Source organism: Trichosurus vulpecula, chromosome 5, assembly GCF_011100635.1.
Source record: "Trichosurus vulpecula isolate mTriVul1 chromosome 5, mTriVul1.pri, whole genome shotgun sequence".
NCBI classification, from domain to species: Eukaryota; Metazoa; Chordata; class Mammalia; order Diprotodontia; family Phalangeridae; genus Trichosurus; species Trichosurus vulpecula.
Genome location: NC_050577.1, coordinates 236,511,460 through 236,534,245, shown reverse-complemented (window position 1 = coordinate 236,534,245; position 22,786 = coordinate 236,511,460). Strand labels below are relative to the sequence as shown.

Below are 22,786 nucleotides of genomic sequence, written 5' to 3'. Positions count from 1 at the left end.
ATAGCTTCGAAAATCTATCCACTTTTCACTGAATCCCATTCAATAGTGGCAAAGTGTTTAAGTGAGTTTCTAGTGCATAAATTAATATCCATTGCCAGAAACCAGCCAATCTGAAATTAGAGCTGTATGTTCAGAGAATTTAGTTCAATGATGGAAAGATTTTTGGTTGAATAAAGAAAGTCATTAAAAAACATTCAACTTAAATTTGTCACTGTTTGAATATGAGTGAAAATTTTTTAAATTAGTTGCCTTATTTTTAACTCACCATCTGTTAACTAAACATGTATTATTTATTTTAATTTTTGATGATTTTTTTAATTCAACAAATTTGTCTCAACTCAATATGTTCTTTTAAAAACCACAGAATAAACTAGGTGAGGCCCATTTGTTAAATTGCTAAAGCTTAGCAAGTCATAGGTTCACAGACTCAGAGGATCATAGATTTAGAACTCAATGGGGACTTTAGAAGTCCTATAGTCCAGATCCCTCACTTTCTATTTGAAGAAACCAGGGCTCAGAAAGGTTAAATTATTTGCTCAGTATTGCAGAACTACTAAGTATCAAGGGTGGGATTAGAACCTGTGTCTTTCTTCTTCCAGGGTACCAATGGAACAATTCCCCTGAACATTGTTAACAATATGTGAATAGAATATTTCACATTTTCTTACAGTGATTTTAATTAAAATATGTGCAAACAAAATTATTTTAATACATTTAAACATTCAGTCTAGGTTTTAATTCTATTTCTGCTGGTCTAAAAGCACCATGAGGACAGTGACTGTCTGATCTAAGCCTTGAATCTCTCTGGGAACTTGATACAGTGATTTAAACATAGTAGATGAAGTAGGTAAATAAGGCTTCACTTTCTAACTCAAGTAAACAAAAATTTCATTCATTCAGCATTTGTTAGTCATTTAATATATGCCAGGCATTATCCTAGGAGCTGGGGATTAAAATGACAAAAATGAAACAGCTCTTCCATTCAAGTAGCTTACATTTCTTTGGGGTGGGTGAAAAGCTAGTGTTGCTGCTGGGGAGAGGAGGAGAGGTTCTGGATAGGAAGTGTTACTTGAGCTGAATTAGGAAGGTGTTTAGGTGTTGGGCTAGGAAGGACTGTATGAAATGGAAGTATGGATGGAATGTGGAAACGTAGAACTAGAGAGTGGGGTGTACTAGGGAACAGTCAGCAGGGCACTTTTGTTATAGTGTACAAAGAAACCCAGTGTGTGATAAACCTATAATTATAGGCTGGGGGCAGAATTTGAAGGCTTTAAGAGCAAAAGAAAAAAAAGTAAAATTTGTATTTTATCCCAGTGGCAAGAGGGTGCCTCTAGAACTTCTTTTTTATTATTTATTTTTGGTTTTCAACATTTACTTTTATAAGATTTTGAGTTCCATATTTTTCCGCTTCTCTCCCCTCCCCTTTCCTCAAGATAACAAGGAATCAGATATAGGTTATACATGTACAATCATATTAAACATATTTTCACATCAGTCATATTGTGAAAGATGAATCAGATCAAAAGGGAAATCCCACAAGAAATAAAAGTGAAAATAGTATGCTTCAATCTGCATTTAGACTCTATATTTCTTTCTCTGGATGTAGATAACATTTTCCATTATGAGTCTTTTGGAATTGTCTTGGTTCATTGTGTTGCTAAGAAGAGCTAAGTCAATCATAGTTGATCAGGGCACAATGTTGCTGTTACTGTGTAACATGTTCTCCTGGTTCTGCTCACTTCACTTAGCATCATGATGTTCATGTAAGTCTTTCCAGGTATTTCTGACATCTTCCTGCCCATCATTTCTTATAGAACAGTAGTATTCCATTACATTCATATACCACAGCTTGTTCAGCCATTCCCCAATTGATGGACATCCCCTCAATTTCCAATTTTTTGCCACCACAAAAGGAGCTGCTATTAATATTTTTTGTATATGTGAGTCCTTTTCCATTTTTTAGATCTCTTTGGGATATAGACCTAGTAGTGCTATTGCTGGATCAAAGAGTATGCACAGTTTTATAGCCCTTTGGGTATAGTTCCAAAATGCTCTCCAGAATGGTTGGATCAGTTCACAACTCCACTAACAATGCCTTACTGTTCCAATTTTCCCACATCTTCTCCAACATTTATCATTTTCCTTTTTTTGTCACATTAGCCAATCTGATAGGTGTGAGGTGATACCTCAGAGTTATTTTAATTTGCATTTCTCTAATCAATAGTGATTTAGAGTATTTTTCATATGACTATAGATAGCTTTAATTTCTTTATCTGAAAACTGCCTGTTCATATCCTTTGACCGTTTATCAATTGGGGAATGTCTTGTATTCTTATAAATTTGACTCAGTTTTCTATATATTTGACAAATGAGGGCTTTATCAGAGAGACTGGTTATAAAAATTATTTCCCAGGTTTCTGCTTCCCTTCTAATCTTTATTTGTGCAAAAACTTTTTAATTTAATGTAACAAAAAGTATCCATTTTGCATTTCATAATGTTCTCTATCTCTTGTTTGTTCATAAGTTCTTCCCTTCTCCATGGATCTGACAGGTAAACTATTCCTTACTCTCCTAATTTGCTTATGGTATCACTCTTTATGTCTAAATCATGTACCCATTTTGATCTTATCTTGGTATATGGTATAAGATGTTAGTCTATACCTAGTTTTGCCATACTACTTCCCAGTTTTCCCAACAGTTTTTGTTACATAGTGAGTTTTTTCCCAGAAACTGGAGTCTTAGGGTTTATCAAGGAGTAAATTACTACAGTAATTGACTACTGTGTGTTTTATACCTAACCTATTCCAGTGATCCATCACTCTATCTTTTAGCCAGTACCAAGTAGTTTTGATCAGAACTTCATGATCAGGAAAATTTTATGGTCAGACCTGTGCTTTAGGAATATTAATGTTAGTTGTGTGGTGGTTGGATTAGGGGAGGAGAGATACTGGAGTCAAGGAGGCTTATAAGGAAGCTAAGGTGAAGGTGATAGATGACATTTGGAATGAGGGTGGTGGCTGGGTGAGTGGAGAGGAGTGGATAGATGTGAGATATATTGTGAAGGTAGAATCAGCAGCTCCTAGAATAGGCAGCAAGGTGGCACAGTGGATATAGCATGAGGCCTGGAATCAGGAAGACTATCTTAGTGAGTTAAAATCCAGCCACGGAAACTTATTAGCTGGGTGACACTAGGCAAGTCACAGCTCTGTCTGCCTCCATGTCCTCATCTGCAAAATAAGCTGGAGAAGGAAATGGCAAACCACTGGAGTATCTTTGCCAAGAAAACCCCAAATGGGGTAATGAAGAATCAGACACGACTGAACAGCAACAACAACAAGAACCAGCCAGAGTTGACAACTACTTGGATGTAGGAAGGTAAGGAAAGTAAAGAGGTAAAGATGATTCCAAGGTAGTGAACTTGGGTAACTGGATGGATGTGATGTCCTCAAAAGAAACAGGCAAGTTAGGAAGAGGGAAGGTATAGCAAGACCGGTCAGTCTTCTGGTAGTTTAGGTTCTATGTTAATTTAGGAAGAGATTGGGAAAAAGTTAATGGTCCAGTTTGTTTGGAATTTAGAGTTAAGTTAATGAGAGTAGTGCAAAATAAAAGTAGAAAAATGTAATGGAGCCAAAGTATCGAGCATTTTAAACATTGGTCATTTAGTCAGTCCACCAGCATTTATTAAGTTCTTATTATTTTCTAGGACTGTGAAAACTGTTGGGAATACAAAGAAAAGTAAAAACAGTCCTGCCTTCATGGAGCTTATATTTTAATGGGAGAGATAACAAGCAAATAACTGAATGCATAGTTCTGTAAACATACACCCCACTCTCTTTGCCTGCTCCTTGAACCCAGGACAATGCCAGGAACAAAATAAGCCTTAAATCAAGTTTCCTGTCTGTTGAGTGAAGAGGGTTGGAGAAAGGAGAGGCTGTAGTCAATGAGATAATTTCTGAACCTATTTCAGTAGTCTAGGAAGAGATAGTGAGGGTCTAAAATAGGGTGGTGGCATAAGGTGAAGGAATGTATGCAGAAGAGAATGTAGGAGAAGGAATGTATGCAGGAGCTAGAATAGATAGTAGTTGGCAAAAGATCCCCAGCTGACGTTTGGAGGGAGGGAGAAGGAGTTGTCAAAGGTAACTCTGATGTCTCTAGTCTACATGAGCAAGATCAGATATGAAGTCTTCTGTTCATCATTTAAAGTCTTATGCAACATGGCCTATCCCTATCTTTCCAGTCTCCTTGCTCATTATTCCCATCCATGCATTCTCTGTTCTATCCATCTTGGGGTACTTGCTGATCCTCACATATGACACATTTTCTCCCATCCCTATGCCTTTTCAATAGTTTTGTTCCATGAATTGAATACCCTTCCTTCTCACCTGTGTTTTGAGTCCCTGGTTCCTTCGTGTTCAATTCAATTCATACCATCTTGCATTTGAGGCCTTTCCTGGTATCCTTCAGCTTCCCATCTGAGGTTGCCTCACTTGTGTTTTATACGTGTCTTGCTTCTCCCTCTATATGACTATGTTGTTTCTTTCATTGGAGTATAATTTTTTTACATGGTAGGGACTGTTTCACTTTTGTCTTTGTATACTTAACACTTCATCCTGTGCCTGACACATAATAGGCATATAAACATGCTTGTCGATTGACTTTTGCTATCAGTAGAAGTAGAGAGATCGGGAGGATGGGTAGGTTTATGAGGAAGGATAATGAGTTCATTTCTGGATGTGTTAGTTTGTGAGGTGTTAGAGGGACATTTAGGTGGAGATGTCTAGCAGGAGATGAAGATATAATACTGGAGCTCATGAGAAAGATTGGGGCTAAATGTATAGATAGATATAATACTTGAAACTCTTAGATGAAATTATCACTAGAAACCATATGTAGAGAGAAGAGAAGTGAGAAAAAACTCTTGAGTAAACCCATGTTTAAGGAATGAGTAATAAGTAGAAGATGAACTATTAGAGGTAACAGAGAAGGAAGTAGGCGTAGAAACAAGAACAAAGTCTAAGGTCACAGCAGCCAATGAAGGAGAAGGTTTCTGTAACACTCAAAAATTACTGGTTTATAGCTTTGGCCAAATTCCTGCTCTGATGTCTTATCTTATGTGGAAAAGATAGATAGGAATGGATTAGATATAATTAGGTAGATTCAGAACTGCTTGATTGGAAAGACTCAAAGCATAGTTTTTAGTGGTCAAGATTAACATATCATGAGGTCTTCAGTGGAAAAGTCCAAGAATCTGTGCTTTACCCATATTGTTTAGCATTTTTATCAATGACTTCCATAAAAGAATAGATGTCATGCTTATTAAATTTACAAATAACCTGAAGCTGGCACATATTAGATGCCAGAATCAAGACCAAAAAGGATCTTGACAGGCTAGATAATTGGACTGAACCTACTTAGGTGAAATTGAATAGAGATAAGTGGAAAGTCTTACCTTTGGCTACAGAAAAGTCTGGCTTGATGATCTCATCAGCACCCATGGATTTAATTATCATATCTATACAGATAATTGCCATATCTATGTATCTCCTCTCCTCTCAGTCTTAAGCTCCAGTTCTTCATTACCAATTGCTTTTTTGATATCTAAACTAGATGTTCCATAGGGATCTCAGATTCAACATGTAAAAACCAAGAGTTCTAAAATCTTTCGAATTTAATTTTATTTATACTGTTATGGTCATATAACTTGTTCTTTTAATTCTGCTCACTTCATTCTTCATCATTCATAGAGATCTTCCAAGTTTCCTCTCCAAATGCCCATATCATCACAATAATATTCCATTACATTATTATGTCATAATTTGTTTAGAATCACAATAGGTGGGTTCTCCCTAAGTTTCTAGGGTTTTGCTACTATTAAAAATAGTTATATATAAGGGCGCTTTCTTCTTTCTTTGATCTCTTTGGGGTATACACATAGTACTGAATGTTCTGGGTAAAAGTGTATTCAGCTTAGTGACTTATGGGGCATAATTCCTAAATGTCTGTCTTTATTCACAGTTCTACCAATGTTCCCAGTTGGACCAGGTCCACCATTGTTTCAGTGGGCTTTTTTTTATCTTTGTCTCTCCAACATTTGTCATGGTCTTTTAAAAAAAAAATTGCCAGTCTGATAGGTGTGAGGTGCAATTTCACAGTTGCTTTAATTTGCATTTCTCTAGTTATTAATGACTTAGAGTTGGTTTTTTATTTCATGACGTTGTTGATTGCTTAGGTTTTTTCCTTTGAAGTCTCCCTGTATGTATCATTTGATAATTTGTCTAATGGGGAATAGCTCTCATAAGTTTGAATCAGTGCCTTATATATCATAGATATAAGACCTTTATCAGAGAAATTTACTGCAAAGACTTTTCCCCAGTTACCCTACTTTCTTTTAACTTTAATTACTTTGATTTTGTTTATGTACCAGAAATTTCTAAATTTTATATAATCAAACCTGCCCCTTTTATCTTCCATGATCTTCATTATCTCTTTTTGGGTTAGGAACTTTTTTTCCTGCACATGGATTAGGGAGGTAATTTCTTCCTTTCTCTTTTCATTTTTCTTAATATAGCCTCTTGTGTCTAAATCAGGTATGCATTTGTAGCTCATCTCAGTAAATAATATAAGCCGTTGGTGTATACCTAATTTATGACAAACTGTTTTTCAGTTTTCTCATCAGTTTTTGTCAAATAGTGACTCCTTATCCAAGTAGTATCTTTGGATTGATTATTAATAACATTGTTAAATATTATTATCTTTAGATTTAATATTATGTATTATTAACATTATACTACTGTGTTCATTTGCTTTTGTATGTTATATATTTAATTCATCCCACTTATTGACCTCTTTTTTTTGAACCAGTACAAATTGTTCTGATGATTACTACTTTGTAGGAGAATTTGAGGTCTGGTACTCATAGCTCTTCTCCCTTCTCACTGTTTTCCATTATTTCTCTTGAGATATTTGACCTCTTATTCCTCTATGTGAATTTCCTTTTTATATTTTTTCTAGCTCTGGCACTGAATAAGTATATTAATTTTGGTAATATTGCCATTTTATTATCTTGGCTTTGCCTACAGATGGGCAATTGATATTTCTCCAATTCAGATCTATCTTTATTTGTGTAAAGATCATTCTGTAGTTGTATTGGTATAGGTCATACATGTGTTGACAGGTAGATTCCCAAGTATTTTATATATTCTGTAGCAGTTTTCAATGGATTTTCTCTTTTTCTCTCTTCTTCCTGGGTTTTGGTTGTAATATATATATATATATATAAAGATATAAGTGATTTGTATGGATTTCTCTGGACTTTGCTAAAGTTATTGTTTCGATTATTTTGAGTTGACTCTTAAGAATTCTCTAAGTAAACCATCATATTGACTAAGAAATCAATACTTTTTTCCCTCTTTTCCTATGCTTATCCTTTCAATTTCTTTTTCTTTTGTTATTGTCATAGCTAACATTTCTATCTGTATATCAAAAAGGATAATATGATATATAAATATGATAATGGGCATCCTTATTTAACTCTTTTATTAAAAAGATTCCTACTTTATCCCATTGCATACAATTCTGGAACTTCTTTGTAGATAAATGCTACCTATATTAAGAAAAGATCCATTTATTCCTATTTTCAATGTTTTTTTTAAAAACAGATATGGATATCATGTATTTGTCAAAAACCTTTTCTGCATCTATTGATATAATCGTATGATTTTGTTCTTATTTTCTTTTATATAGAGAGTTGTCCAGATGTTATACTAACCCTGTATTCCTGATATATATTCAGTCTGGACTATGTTGACATAGTCTCATTGCTCATATTTATTTAATATTTTATGCAACAATGATCATTAGGCATATTGCTGCATAGCTTTCTTGATCTATTTTGACTCATCTCTAGATGTCAAGACCATATTTATATCACATAAAAAATTGGTTAGGTCTCTTCCTATTTTTCAGAAGTTTTTATAATATTAAAATTAATTTAAAAAATTCTTTCTAGAGGTCACTTGTAAATTCATCTTCTCTTAATTTTTTTGTTCCCTTTGGGAATTCATTTATGGATTGTTTGATTTATTTTTCCAAATTGGGTTATTTAGATGATCTGTTTTTTCCCTTATTAATCTGGGTTTTTTAAAAATATTTTTGTAAACATTCATCCTTGACTTCTACACTATTATTTTCATTAGGTATACTTGGGCAAAATAGTTTCCAATAATTTTCTTTATTACCTCTTTAATTATTTTGAGCTTTGCTCTTTAATTTTTACATAAAGCTTGATTTTTATCTTTATTTAAAAATCAGATTTTTTAAAAGCTTCACTTCATTTACCAGTTTATTTGCTTTAGATTTTACTTAAATTTTATTAATCTCTTTGATTTTTAGAATTTCTACTTTCTTATTTAGTTGTAAGTTTTATTTTTCTAATTTTTTTTTTAAAAAAAACATTCAGTCTCCAATTTGTGGATTTGTTTTTTTTTCTTTAGCCGATAGCATTTAGAGATATATAAATTTTTCATTAAAGACAATTTTATCTAAATCTTGAAAGTTTTGGCTTATTGCTTCATTATCAAAATTCTCTTTGATGAAATTTTATGTTATTTCTGTACTTTGTTCTTTAATCCAGCAATTCATTAAAATTATGATATTTTGTCTCTGGTTTAATTTTTGATTATTTCTTCTAAACTCTTAATAGAATATAATTTTATTGCAATGTGATCAGTGGATTTTTCTTTAGGATTTCTGCTTTTCTGTATTTTTGGTGGAAATATTTATGATCAGTTTTTGTATTGGTGCCTTGCAAGACTAAGAAGTGTATAAACTCCTTTCTGTCCTTATTTGTTAATTTCCAGAGATCATCCATCATCTCTAATTTTTCTCAGAATCTACTCAAGTCTTTTTTTTTCTGGTTTATCTTTTGATTAAATTTATCTAGATCTGAAAGTGATACATTGATAATCTCTACTGTTATAATTTTAATGTTTATTTCTCCCTGCAAAATTTGATTAACTTTTAAATTACATATTTAAATGCTATGCTATTTGTTACATATATTAAATAATGATATTGATTCATTATCAATAATGCCTTTAAGTATAATGTAATTTCCCTAGTTTTCTCTTTTCTAATTATATCTACAGTTACTGTAATCTTATCTGAAATCAGGGTTGTTACTCATGCTTTTTAAGTTCAGCTGAATCACAATAGATTTTACTCCAGCCCCTCATTTTAACACTCTTGGAATCTTTGTTTCAAATATATTTACTATAAAGAATACATTTCTATTTTATAATGATATTTCTTTCCAAACTATTCTTCTTTCTTCTTCTGTATTATAAATGATTTCATCCAATTTAAATTCAGTTTATGAGTGTTAATTGTGTATTTTTCTCAATTCTGTTCTCTTCTACTTTTCTCCCTCTTTGTTCCCATCCTGTCTTTATGAAGAGGATGAGTGTGCTTCAGACTTGTGTATATACATATACATGCATACATACATATATATATATATACACACACACATGTATATATATATGCATATATAGAATGTGCTCTATACTTGATGCAGTCTATTTTATGCCTTTGCGTTGACTGTTCCCGTATCTGGAATTTTTTCCCTCCTCACATTTACTTCCTGGCTCTTCTGTTCTCTTTCAAGCCTCAGCTCAAATCCCAGCTTTTGCAAGAGGTCTTTGCTGGTAAATGCTACTCCTAACCTGGGCCTTCTTTCTGGGATTACCTCCCATTTACACTATATATGTCTTGTATATACATAGTTATTTGCACATTGAGTCTACCGTTATAATGTGATTTCCTTTTGGACAAGGACCATTTCCTTTGCTCCCCAAACCCACTTTTTTTGCACTTAATAGTACTTTTTTTCAATTATGTGTAAAGATAGCTTTCAGCATTCATTTTTGTAAGATTTTGCATTCCAAATTTTCCTCCCTCCCTGCCTCCCCCCCCCCAAGACAGCCAGCAATCTGATATAGGTAATATATGTATAATCATGTTAAACATATTTCCACATTAGTCATGTTGTGAAAGAAGAATTAGAACAAAAGGGAAAATCTATGAGAAAGAAAAAACCAAAAGCAGAAAAAAGTGAAAGTAGTATGTTTTGATCTGCATTCAGATTCCATAGTTCTTTCTTTGGATGTGGATAACATTTTTCTTCATGAATCTTTTGGAATTGTCTTGAATCATTGTATTGCCATGAAGAGCTAAGTCTATCAAAGTTGATCATGGCACAATGTTGCTGTTACTGTGTACAATGTTCTCCTAGTTCTGCTCACTTCACTCAATATCAGTTCATATAAGTCTTTCCAGGTTTTTCTGAAATCTGCCTGCTTATCATTTCTTATAGAATGATAGTATTCCATTACATTCATATACTACAACTTGTTCAGCCATTCCCCAGTTGATGGGCATCCCTTCAATTTCCAGTTCTCTGACACCACACAAAAGACCTGCTATCAATATTTTTTGCACATGTGGGTCCTTTTCTCTTTTTTATGATCTCTTTGGGATACAGACCTTGTAGTGGTATTCCCAGCCTCATTTGTAGTAGGATTTCATTTATTTATTTAATTTTGGAGGGGCGAAGGCAGGGCAATTGGGATTAAGTGACTTACCCAAGGTCACACAGCTAGTAAGTGTGTCAAGTATCTAAGGCCAGATTTGAACTCAGGTCCTCCTGACTCCAGAGCCAGTGCTCTAGTTACTATGCCATCTAGCTACCCCACCCCCAGCCACATTTTTAAAAACATTGTCAGCACTTAGAACAGTGCCTGGCACATAATAAGTACTTAATAAATTCTTTTTGATACACTGACAAAATGGAAAAGTAATGGTTAAAAAATGATTGTTCTGGAAAAAAAAAGATCTTGCATTTTGTTAAAAATAGATAGTGGATTGTAAGCTTAATATGAGTCAGAAGTGTGATGTGGCAGTCAAAGAAGGCTCCATGCTCTTGGGCCACATTAAGAGATATGTAGCTCTCAGGAATCAGGAGGTGATAGTGCCACTGTACTCCCATATGGTCAGACCTCATCTGGAGTGTTGTATTCAATTTTGGGGATGCTGATTAAAAACTGAAGTGATAAGATGGATAGCATTCAGAAGAATGCAGTCAGAATGGCGATGATTCTCTACTCCATGTCGTATGGAGATCAGTTGAAGGAAGTGGCATGTTTATCTTGGAAAAGAGAAGCATCAGGAGGGCTATGAGAGTTTATTTTAGAATATTTTAAGAGTTGTCTTCTGGAAGAGGTGTTAGACTTGTTCTAACTTGGCCTCATGGAATCAGGTGTGATTGGTGGACGTTGTTTAGAGACCATTTTAAGCTTGATGTCTGGAAAAATTTTCTAACACCTGGAACAGTCTCAAAGTGGACTGAACTGCTTTTAGAGGTGATGTGTTCCTCCTGCTCTTCAGAGGTCTTCCAGCAGAGACTGGGCAATTTAGTATTAGTTGTGTTACAATGGGTATTTCTTTGCTGCTCAAATTGGACTTGATGGCTGCTGAAATCTCAACTCTCAAATTCTGTGATTCTCTATAGAGGTGGGGGTGAGGGTGGGGGGCAAACATTATGTCAGAGGAATATTAACTCTAACAAATCATACAAAGTGGAAAGACCTAGATTAAAGCTGAAGCTGAATGTATGTTGTCTGAGCACCAGCCTGGCTAAGACCAAAGAGATTCATCATCAGTTTGACCACAGGGTCATAAAGTTTTTCGCAGCAAGAGCTCTCAAAAATTGTCTACTAAGTTATAGAGGACCTGCAATCTACACAATTAAAAGAGGAGCCACACCAATGTAAATTATAAATCATTGGATTATTGAAATATGTTATAGCTTCACCTAGAATACTTTTTTATTTTGGGGAAGGGGTCTGCGCTTCTGTTTTAATCAGTGTAGGGATTTATCTGTTGTGAAAATTCCCTCTATCCACGCAGATAGACCAATTTTCTACAACTCATAGTTTTAAAAGTATTACCTGGAGGCACTGAACAGTTATGTGGCTTGTCTAGGTCTTCACACTAATATATGTCAGATGTAGGACTTGGGATGATCAGATCATAGATTTAGAAGTAACAGGAACCGCAGTCCATCTAGTCAATCCTTTTTTTTTAACATATATGGAAACTGAGGTGCAGAAACTGTAAATGATGCAGGGTCACACAGCTAGTGGCTAAAGCAGAATTCAAACACATGTCTTCCTGACTCCATGTCTAGAGTTTAGATTGTGCTAAATCTGAGGCTAGCTCTCTATATTCTATGTCACATCACCTCACATACTTCTTAAGCCTTGATATTGTTGTTAAATGCTAAAGTCCATTACCTTTTCATTTAACCTTGGAGAGAATATTGCTATTATTTAATCTATTAGTCTATTATTAATGAATTTCTTAGTTTTTATTATCAGATGCATCTGTCATATAATTTAATAATTCTTATCATATTACTCATACACATTTTTCCCTATCCAAATTTAGGCTTCTTATATATTTCATATGGTTTCTTGTCAAATTTTGGGATAATTATATGTATACGTTGTTAAAATTCCTCTCCAGAATAAGTTTTTGGTGTCTTAAAACTGAGAGCCTATATACTTAATCACATATATTTTGTCACTGAAATGTGTTTTATCTACTGCAACTTCATACTTTCTTTTATTACCGACTTGTCATATTGTCAAATCATATATCTGCTTTCCCCAAGTGGCATCATGCTCTTAAAAGATTCTAAGTATTTCTCCATCATTTTTGCACACCTAAAATTGTAACTTATTTGGACATTTCTGGCCCATATAAATGATGTCATTAGTTTCTTTTTAAAAACATTTGCTTCCAAATTGGATAAGGAAGGGCCTGTGATTTAATTCATTTGGGGAACTTCCAGGTAGGGGAACTCACTCTATCAGTGCAGATTAGTGTATTCTCTGCAACCTAGACTCAATCTTTTTTTTAAAAAAAATATTTCATTAAATATTTCTCAATGAGATGTAAAATTTTTAACTTTCATTAAAAAAATTTGACATCCTAATTCTCCCCTTGCCTTTTTCCTTTTCTCCTCCTTGAGAAGGAAAGAAATTTTATATTAATTTTACATGAGAAATCAGGCAAAACATATTTCTATGCTAACTAGTGGTATAGAATCTTTAAGAGTTATCTAGAGCCCTGACTGGGGAGGTAACTTGCACAGGGTCACATAACCAGTACATGTCAGAGGACTTGATTTCAAATCTACTTCTCTAGCTACTACACTGAGCTGCCTCTCCCTCTCCTTGTTGCTAGCTATAATTTCAATTTGAAAGAGAAAAGTCATTTCCCCACTTATGTTCTTGCCACTCTTTACTGAAAATAAGTTGTAAATGCATCATTAAACATGAAAGTATTTTGGGGTTGATTATGTTCAAATTGCCTACATGGCTTATTTGCTTTATTTCCATGTAATTAGTATTAGATAAAAAGACAGTGCATCTCAAGCATATTTAATGTTAGTGATGTAAAAAACAGATCTGACTGTCATTCTACTATTCAAAAGTCTTTAGTGACTGTATAACCTCTAAAATAAAACACAAAATCCTTGTCCTAGCATTCAAAGTCTTCTAATCTATGGCTCCCACCTACTTTTCCAATATTATTTCATATTATTTTCCCCTTCATGAATGCTCCATTCTTGACAGACTAACTTTAAAGGTTATCTATACTCCAAAAGTCCTTAGGGTGACAGGTCGAATGTCATTATTCAAGGGTCTAGAGAGTGTAGTGGGCCAGAAAATCTTTCTCTAAATTACTAAAAGGGTTGTAGTTGATAATTCTCTTTCCAAGCTAGTGCTCTGAACCAGGAAGATGTGTGTTAAACTCCTGCTTTTGACACGTACTGGCTGTGTAAACCTGAACAACTTAAACTTTCTTTGCTCTAGGAAAATCTCTTGGTGCTGATTTGTATTTATAGAGGGAGTTTCCTCATCTAAAAGTTCCCTAAATCAATGGAATCATAGACCTACCAGCAGGGTAGGTAGGGTATTATAGGCACCTAGCCCCTAGTCATTAGGAAGAGGGCAATGAGCCTGATGGCCAGAGTGGAGCAGCAACTCTTGGGTCCATTCCAAGGGGGTAGTTACAAGGGGTATCAAAATTTATCCAGAAGGTGGAAAGTAGGGGGAAGCATTAGCAGGAATTTTGGATGGAAGCCTTCCCCCTGGCAGTGCTCTGAAAGGCCTGATAGTAGGGACAACAACAACAACAACAACAACAACAAAAAACAATTAGTTAATCACATGCTTTGCTTTTCCTTAAAATATATTGGAATATTCAACAAACATTTATCACATACCTAATATGGTCAAAGTGCTCTTCTCAGTTCTCGGTAAATAAAGCAAAAAAAAATCATTGTAACATTGAACCCACTTTGGGGCCCAAGGGACTGGGGCTACCAGGCTCTGGTTTCATGTTCTGACACTAATTTCATTACTGGAGGAGCTTGGTCTCTAAAGAAAAAGGTCAAGTATTTTTTTTTTTAATATTCCTGCTCTTTGCCATCTGACCCTAGAACCCTGTGGAAAATCACCTAGAGCTTGAATCTTTTATCTTGAATCTCTTGTCTTTGATCTAGAGTCTTCCCCAAAAGGTACTAGAAAATTACTTAAGGTATAATATAGATAAGGTATAGAGCAGTTATTTATTTCCTTGGCACAAAATAAATGCTCAAAACAAAAGATTTGTACTAGAATATATAGGTTCCATCATAGTGATCGCTAAGGAAAAAAATTGCTACTGTTTAAAAAAGCCATTTCTTCTTTCTTATTCTGGACAACTTTTTATTCAGGATATTTTTAAATGATACTCCTAAGTACATTTCATCTGATTCATTAAATCTTTTCAAAATTATTTCTGCTACTATGGAAAACTTAGAATTTTATTCTTAAGTTTTACAGTAATATTTCTAATTATAACTCATTAATGTTTTCTTTAGCTCCAGGCAAAGTGGTAAATCTCACTGTGGAGACCTTCAATTATTCAGCAGTCAATTTAATTTGGTATTTGCCTAGGCAACCAAATGGTAAGATTACCAGCTTCAAGATTAGTGTCAAGCATGCAAGAAGTGGACTCGTAGTCAAAGATGTCTCAATTAAAGTTGAGGATCTTCTGTCAGGGAAGTTACCAGAGTGTAATGTAAGTATCATAAAATGCCTTCCCTATTTTAAACAGCTATATAATTCTCCATTTTTTTTTCTTTTTTTGGTTTATGAGGACCTCTTTTTTAAATGTCAAAAAGTTTAATTCACCCCACCTCCTCCCACATGAAAGCAGTCATGCTATTAGGTGAGGACCTCCCTTTTTTTTTTTTAATCAAAAAAGCTTTTTGGATTCTTTTCAAGATAGCAGCCATGTTGAGGGTAGGGGAGACGAGGTTCAGGAACCCCAAGATTGGAGTTCCCAGATGGGGTCTCTGAGGGTGAGTACCCCTTAAGGACCTGAGTACTGTAGAGGGTCAGGGCCATCTGGAATGAATTTAAGATCTCAAGCATTCCTTAAGTCAAGGTGGCAAAGATTTATTTTGCTTTATAGCAGGCAAGAGTTCTTAGGAAACCTGCAACCTTATGGGGATGGAGAAAAGTTTATATATGAGATTTGGGGGTGAAACGTGTCAATTAGGTGTTTTGGGGTGGGATTAAGGAGCATGCACTTTTTGTATCTACTGCGCAGGTATCTTACCCAGAGTTCACTGGGAAATAACCCAAGGTGGGGCTACCTGGGGGTGTAGTTTTGACTGTGAAATGTTACTAAGTCAACTAATGGTCAGGGCTGACTGGGAATATCCAGGTGCCTTGTTAGACAAGATGACTGTAAGGAACTATACTTCTGACTATGTCTAGGATACATATCAGTAAGGTCAGTAAGTAGTAAATATCATTGTGGCCCAGCACAGTCAATTAGCACGTACACAGGGAGTCCAATAAATTCTATAGGTGCAGCTGTCCTCAGTATCAGGAGGAGAAGTAAGTGTTTTGCTAAGGCATGCTGCTCTTGAACTGGAGAGGAATTGCCTGAGACACTATTTTTTAAATAAGTGCTAAAAGAGAAAACAGTAAAAGAAAGTCCCACCTTAATTACCAATACAATAATTTCTAGATATAAGGGGTAAAAGCAGTCCGGAGGAAGACTGGGTGGTGTGGGGAGGTAAAGGAAGAAGATATTAAGTTCTAAGAGATTTTTAGACAAATTCTAAACATAAAACAGGTAAAAATTAAGCTGAACAACTGCACAGAATCTTATACTATATACGCACTTATTTGTGATCTGATAAATATACATTCACCTTATATATCTTTATGTATATATGTAAAGGTACACGTATGTACCTTTACATACATATACCCATGTGTAACACCTTTACATATATACACATGTACATACGTACCTATGTGTATATGTATATATATATATATATGTATGTGTATATATACACATATTACTGTAACTTGGGATTCCAAGCTTGAGGCATTTTGCTGCCTGTAGAAGAAACTTGTAATTGGTGTACAGAAAGCTGACAAGAAGGTTAAATTTCTGTCAATTAAACAATCAGCCAACATTAATTAAATGCCTACTATGTGCCTTCCTTCTGAAATTATTTTCCATTTTCTCTGTCTATATCATATGTGTACCTAGTTATTTGCATATCGTTTCTCCCATCAGAATGTAAGCTTTTTGAGTATAGGGACCATACTTTACCCCCCTTTTTTTGGATCTCCAGATGTTAGTACAGTACCTGGAACAGAGTAAAAGATTACTAAATGCGATTAAAGTTATTTTGAATTTATAATAGTTGACATTTATTTTTAAGGTTGACAAAGTGCTTTATGCCCATGGTCTTATGTGATCCTCACAAAAACCTTGTAGTATAAATACTACTTATTATTATATTTTTATATAATTAAATTATTATAGCAATCATTTAATTGATTATACAATTATTACATAATTATTATACAATATATAAATACTTCTTGTTATGTATTTTTTGATGGACTAAAGGTTTCATCTAGACAGTGAGGTCCCTAAGGATCTCCCTCTATCAATAGAAATCAGCTATGGCTAGACAGTTTATATTATCTTAGAGAGTTGTTTGGGGCATTGAGAGATTAAGTGCCTTGCCCATGGTCAGACAGTCAGTGGAACTTGAGCCCAAGTTCTTTGACTCTGAGGTCAGTTATTTATCTACTATACCAGTGTTGTCCAGAGTGAAGTTCAGGGCCTTTGAGGGCAACTTTTTTGTCCTAGGACTTTCATAGACTGACCCCAACCTGTGTGTTATCAGTCAGTGACAAAGTGGAAATATGAGCAACATTCCACCCTCCTGATAACACTTATCCTTGTCCCTCAACACTTACCAACTCTGCTCCTTCCCTTTGCCTTGAGATGCCCAACCCCCTCCTTTCTGAGCCCAGGGTCAGCCCCTCATGTCTCCTAGGCATTCACAGCAGCAGCTATGTAGGTACCATTGGGAATATTCTACCCTACACTCTGACCCCTAGATCAGTTCCTGGCTATGGCAGGCACCTACTAAGGATGGGCTTTGCCCTGTGTGCTGTGGATGGTGGGTAATACCCCTGCCTTCCCCCTTTTCATTTTGAGTGAGACAGAGTGGATCACACAGAATAATTAGGCATGAATGTGTTATTACAGAAGTCATTACATTATCTTTCCTTTCAAACTTCCCTTTTACAACTAAGGTTCTTACCATCCTTTCAGTCACCCAGGTTGTCACAATCTCAGATTCATCTTCGATTTCTCACTTTCCCTCATCCCCAATATCCAGTCACTTGCCAAATCTTGTCCTTTCTACCTTCATGTATCTCACATTTGTCCTCTTCTCTTTACTTGGCTTCAGCCAAGCTTTTTGCCTTGTCTGGATTCCTGAAGTAACCTCCTAAGTTATCTCCTGGCCTCATATCTCTTCCCTCTCTAATCAGGACTCCATGGGACTGTCCAAATGGCTTTCCTAAAGGACTGTTCTGTTCATGTTACTCACTCCCTTACTCAGTAAATTCCAATGACTCCCAACTGACTTTAAGATAAAAGTATTGTTTTGTCTTTATGTAATTATTTTTTCATTTATATTTTGATAAATTTTAGAATATACATAATCGTGAGTACAGTAGCATTTGTATATCACTTATAAATAAGTCAACATACCCATTTGAGTACATCCTCAAATATGTATACATATCTATTATATATCAGTAATCATATATTGGAGAATATCTCTCTCTATGTATATATTACTGATTGGGCTGTATGATCAAAAAGATTGGAGACCACTACACTCTACCACACTGTCGCTCACACTACAGGTGTTATCTTCCCCGTTTTATACATTAGGAAACTAATGCTCAGAAAGGTTAGATGATTTAAGCCATGGTCGAACAGTTTTTAAGGACTGGAAGGTGGCTCTGACCTATATCCAAGGCTGGTTTAGTGGCTAGAGCATTGGATTGGGAATCCCAAAATTCTGTGTTGAAATCCTGTCTCAGACATTTACTAGATGTATGATCCTGTACAAGCTATTTGATTTCTCTCAGTCTCAGCTTCCTCATCTGTAAAACGAGGATAATAATAGGTCTTCCTGTGCTCAGTGCTCTGTCTACTTGCTGTGCCATCTAGCTGCTTCTAAATGAAAAAGTATATGTAAAGTATTTGTGAATGGCATGGTTCTGCAAGCCTTAATTCAACATAAAAATGTTAGTGGTTATTATATCTCCTGATCCCAAGCCATGTGTTCTTTTCACTACACTACATTTTTCACAGTCTACACTCCAGCTCTTAGCACAATGCCTGTGGTGCATACTAAGTGCTAATGAATATTTGGAGAGTAGCTGACTGACTCTCAGTGAGCATCAAATAATAGTAGGTATGCCACTACATTTTGTTTTCCATTCATATTGAATCATTTTGTTCGATAGGAGAACAGTGAATCTTTTTTATGGAGTACGACCAGACCTTCACCAACTTCTGGTAGAGCCACATCTGCCCCCCGGGTCACATATATGCCCAATGCCCTGGCAATGAGTCGAAAAAGTTCTGTGTGGAATGAACCTATAAGTTTTGTAGTAACTCACCTGAGGCCATACACCACATATTTGTTTGAGGTCTCTGCGGTTACTACAGAAGCAGGCTACATTGACAGTACGATCGTCAGAACGCCAGAATCAGGTGTGTATCCTTTAATGGGAGTGAGGGGTGGGTGGGGAGGGAAGAAAGAAGGTAGAGTAAGAAGGACTTTAACTACAAAGAAAAGCTAATACATATATTGTATTTTCAAGTAAATGAAAATGATCTCTTAACACTTCAGTTGGGTTTCCTTTATTGGTCCTTTTCTTTTTTGAGGTCTCTCTTTAAAACAAAACAAAAAATCCTTAATAACACCTGATGATACAACTTCAAATTTCCAAGAATCTTTTCCAGAACTAGTGAGGATGTAGGAAATACAGAGGATATAAAAAATAAAAAGAAGAAAGAAAGGAAAAAGAAAAGAAGAAAAAAATTGAGAGCAGACTTCTTTGATCTAATTCCTATAATCCTAAGACTCACCATTTGTAGACCTTGCCTTTTCTTTTTTTTAATTGTCTAAATCATGGAGTCTTAACTAGGTCCTGTGAACTTTTTCCAAAACATATTTTGATAACTTGGTTTCAAAACAGTTGGTTGCTTTTGTAATCTTATGTATTTTAGTTTATGCATTTTAAAAATATTTATTGTTTATTCAATTTACTGTGCATGTATTCTGAGAAGGGATCCATAGGTTTCTTCACATTGCCAGATACACAAAAAGTGAAGAACCCTGGTCTAAATCATCTTTTTCTGTAAAAAGAAAAAGTTGAATGAGATGAACCATTAGGTGCCTTATTTATTTTGCATTGGCTTTATGATTCAACAGGTATAAGGAATTCCCAAAGAGAAATGCCCTCTGTGAAGGAGGTTTGGCAGTTTCTCTGAAATTTATACTCTTAGAGTGTTTTCTGGGCTACTGAGAGTGCACATGACTTCACATAGTCAATATGATTCAGAAGCAAGACTTGAACCCAGAGTTCTCTAAAGTAGAGACTATGCCATACCTTATGTATGTATGTATGCCATTCATCTTTCATGGATGGTCTCTTAAAACACTAAATCCTGTGACCTTAGCCTCTGTTGTTAGTTTTGCTAGTCTCAAGGCCACCAGTGCTCTTGGCAACCCCATCAGTTACAAAGTATTATGGATTTCAATATAAATTTTAAATGTTACCCCTTCATTTCTTGTTGTAAAAATTATTTTGGTTAAGATTTGCATGTCTATTCAGGTGGATACACTTCAGATTTACATACTTTGTAACCAAAGGAACAGAGTTATGAATGGAAAGTTATTATAATCCCTGTGTCCTAGGTACAAAACATTAGTCATTTTAGCTCTGATTAATAATATTAGAGATCAAAAGGAAAAATAATTGATGAAGTAATTTCACTGTAATCCCTAAAAATGTTTCAAGTAACAAATCATCATTTTTTTTCCTGTGGTAATTATTCACATTTGACATTTTGCTTTAACTTTTGGATTCTTGGTTGTGAATCAGCTTTGAATTATACTATCTCTCCCTTCATCTTTCTTATTCATCAAAGATAGAAATAATTTCCTTAATATCAGATTAAAAGAAAAGTGTTGCTCTGGAAATGAATCTTATTTATTTAGATCAATTTCACTACTTTTCTTAGTTAAAATGCTTTTTACATACAAAATATTTGGCAAGAAGCATATGTGATATAAGATGTAAATTAGATTGCTTTAGAAACTAGTCTTGTGCCTAAACATGTCTTTAATTTTGAAATGCCAAATATTAATGTGAGATAAAAGCCAAACTGTCAGTGGTAACCAGAGGCTCCACCCACATCTCTGATACAGATGTATTCTATCCATAAGAAAGGATGGCATCATCAGTTTTAAACTTCTATTCAAGCCATTGCCTGCTTTTCAGAGACAGTGCAAAAAGCTTTCAGTGTCATCTGGTTGAAAAGTATCTAAAATTTGCTTCAGAAATAAAAATCTCACTAAAATTGAATTATAAAATAATTCACAGGTAAATAAAATGTACCCTGTGAAGATACATGCCTCACCAAAGAAAAGCCAGTAATCACCCCAAATAGCAAATTACTCTGCTCAGTCAATTAATATACATTATTTATGCCTATTATGTGCTAAGTGCTGGGGATATCAAGAAAGGCAAAGACCACCCCTCCCCTCAAGGAGCATACAGCCTAATGGGGGAAGCCTGTACACTAGAGGAAGCTGAAAAGTGAGGAAGGTACTTGAACATAGGACGTGTTGGAGAAGTCCAAAGAGTGAAACTGGGTGGGAAATGAAAAGATGGTTTACCTGAGCACTCTTCTTAAATGGAGGCCCTTTGAGAAGGTGTCCACTGTCTGTCTACCCTGCAAACAGAAGGAGAGGGGGACCCTAGGAATAGAGGGTACTGAGGAGGTATGAGGTTAAGGGCCGAAGTGATCTCGAAGATGAAGATCCTGGGCATGTTGGAAAAGTCCAGAGGAATGCAGCTAGGTGAGAAAGATCACTTAACACATCCTCAGACTTTTCAGGTCTATATTGTGGTTATTTTTCCTCTTTCAAATTAAAAAGTATATATGTTCTATTCATTTAATCTCTCTCTCTCTGTCTGTCTGTCTCTGTCTCTCTCATTTTAATATGCTATTATGTAAATTTGTTGCTCACAACCAGTTTTGTCCGTTCTCTAGGCAACATTCTTAGACTAAGAGTGGCAGTGAGTTTTCCATAACTTGCACTGGTTAAAAAAAAAAAAAGAACAAGAAAGGAAAAAAAGTTTTCTTCACCTGGAAGTTCCCCAGACCAATAAAATTACATGTCCACTTCCTATCTTTATTATGCAAAGCTAATTAAAACTCTTTAATGTGAATAAATACCAATGATCATTCATGCATTTTTCTATAGTGCCTGAGGATCCACCTCGGAATTTGGCAACGGGCAACATCACAGAAAACTCTTTCTCCATTTCCTGGGATCCACCAAGTATAGTAACAGGAAAATTTAGTTATAGAGTTGAATTGTATGGCCCAGCTGGTAAGCCTGAAACACTTTTATGGTCACCTTTTGGGGGGAAGGATCATGATATGAGGCAACTAGGTTTCTGTGATTTACTATTCTTAGCACAGAATTGAAATGTAGTAAGGACATTTGAGACTTTTAAAATGTTTCATTGAAAAAAGAGTATAGCCTTGCTGTGCAAAATGTAAGCTGTTTAATTCATCAAATAATGAGGCAGTACAGCTCTGAGTACATTTGTTCTCTATTGAGAACAATGGAGAGACTCAGGTTTCCTACAATCATTTCATCAGGTTGCTCGTTTACCGTGAAACACTGAAATTCATTTAATCTTAGAGCTCTGCCCAGATTTTGTGGTTTTGCCTTTGAACTTTAATAAATTAAAAATAAAAAAGGACACAAATGTTGGGATTTAATAAAGTGTGGATTTTGGATTACTGGAAAGTTTAGAGGGTTTGGGAATTGGCTGAGTTTATCTGGCTTCCTAGACATTTGTGTCCCTTTTGTGTGTATGCTATCATACAAGGAGGCAGCTAGATGGTGCAGTGGGTAGAGTGCTGAAAGTGGAGTCAAGGAAAGACTCAAGTTCAAATCCTACCACAGACACTTTCTTTATGTGTGACCCTGAGCAATTCACTTTAAAAAAGTTTGCCTCAGTTT

At 35.2% G+C, this 22,786-nt stretch overlaps 1 protein-coding gene across 1 annotated transcript in view; it reads left to right on the top strand.

The window, feature by feature from the left end:
* The window catches only part of PTPRQ (protein tyrosine phosphatase receptor type Q), a 270,730-nt gene that overhangs the window by 7,487 nt on the left and 240,457 nt on the right, over positions 1–22,786 (top strand). Inside the window, exons 5-7 of the mRNA XM_036760721.1 lie at positions 14,990–15,189; positions 18,981–19,230; positions 22,016–22,144. Of these exons, the coding sequence (XP_036616616.1) occupies positions 14,990–15,189; positions 18,981–19,230; positions 22,016–22,144 (579 nt within the window). The remainder of the gene's footprint in view (positions 1–14,989; positions 15,190–18,980; positions 19,231–22,015; positions 22,145–22,786) is intronic.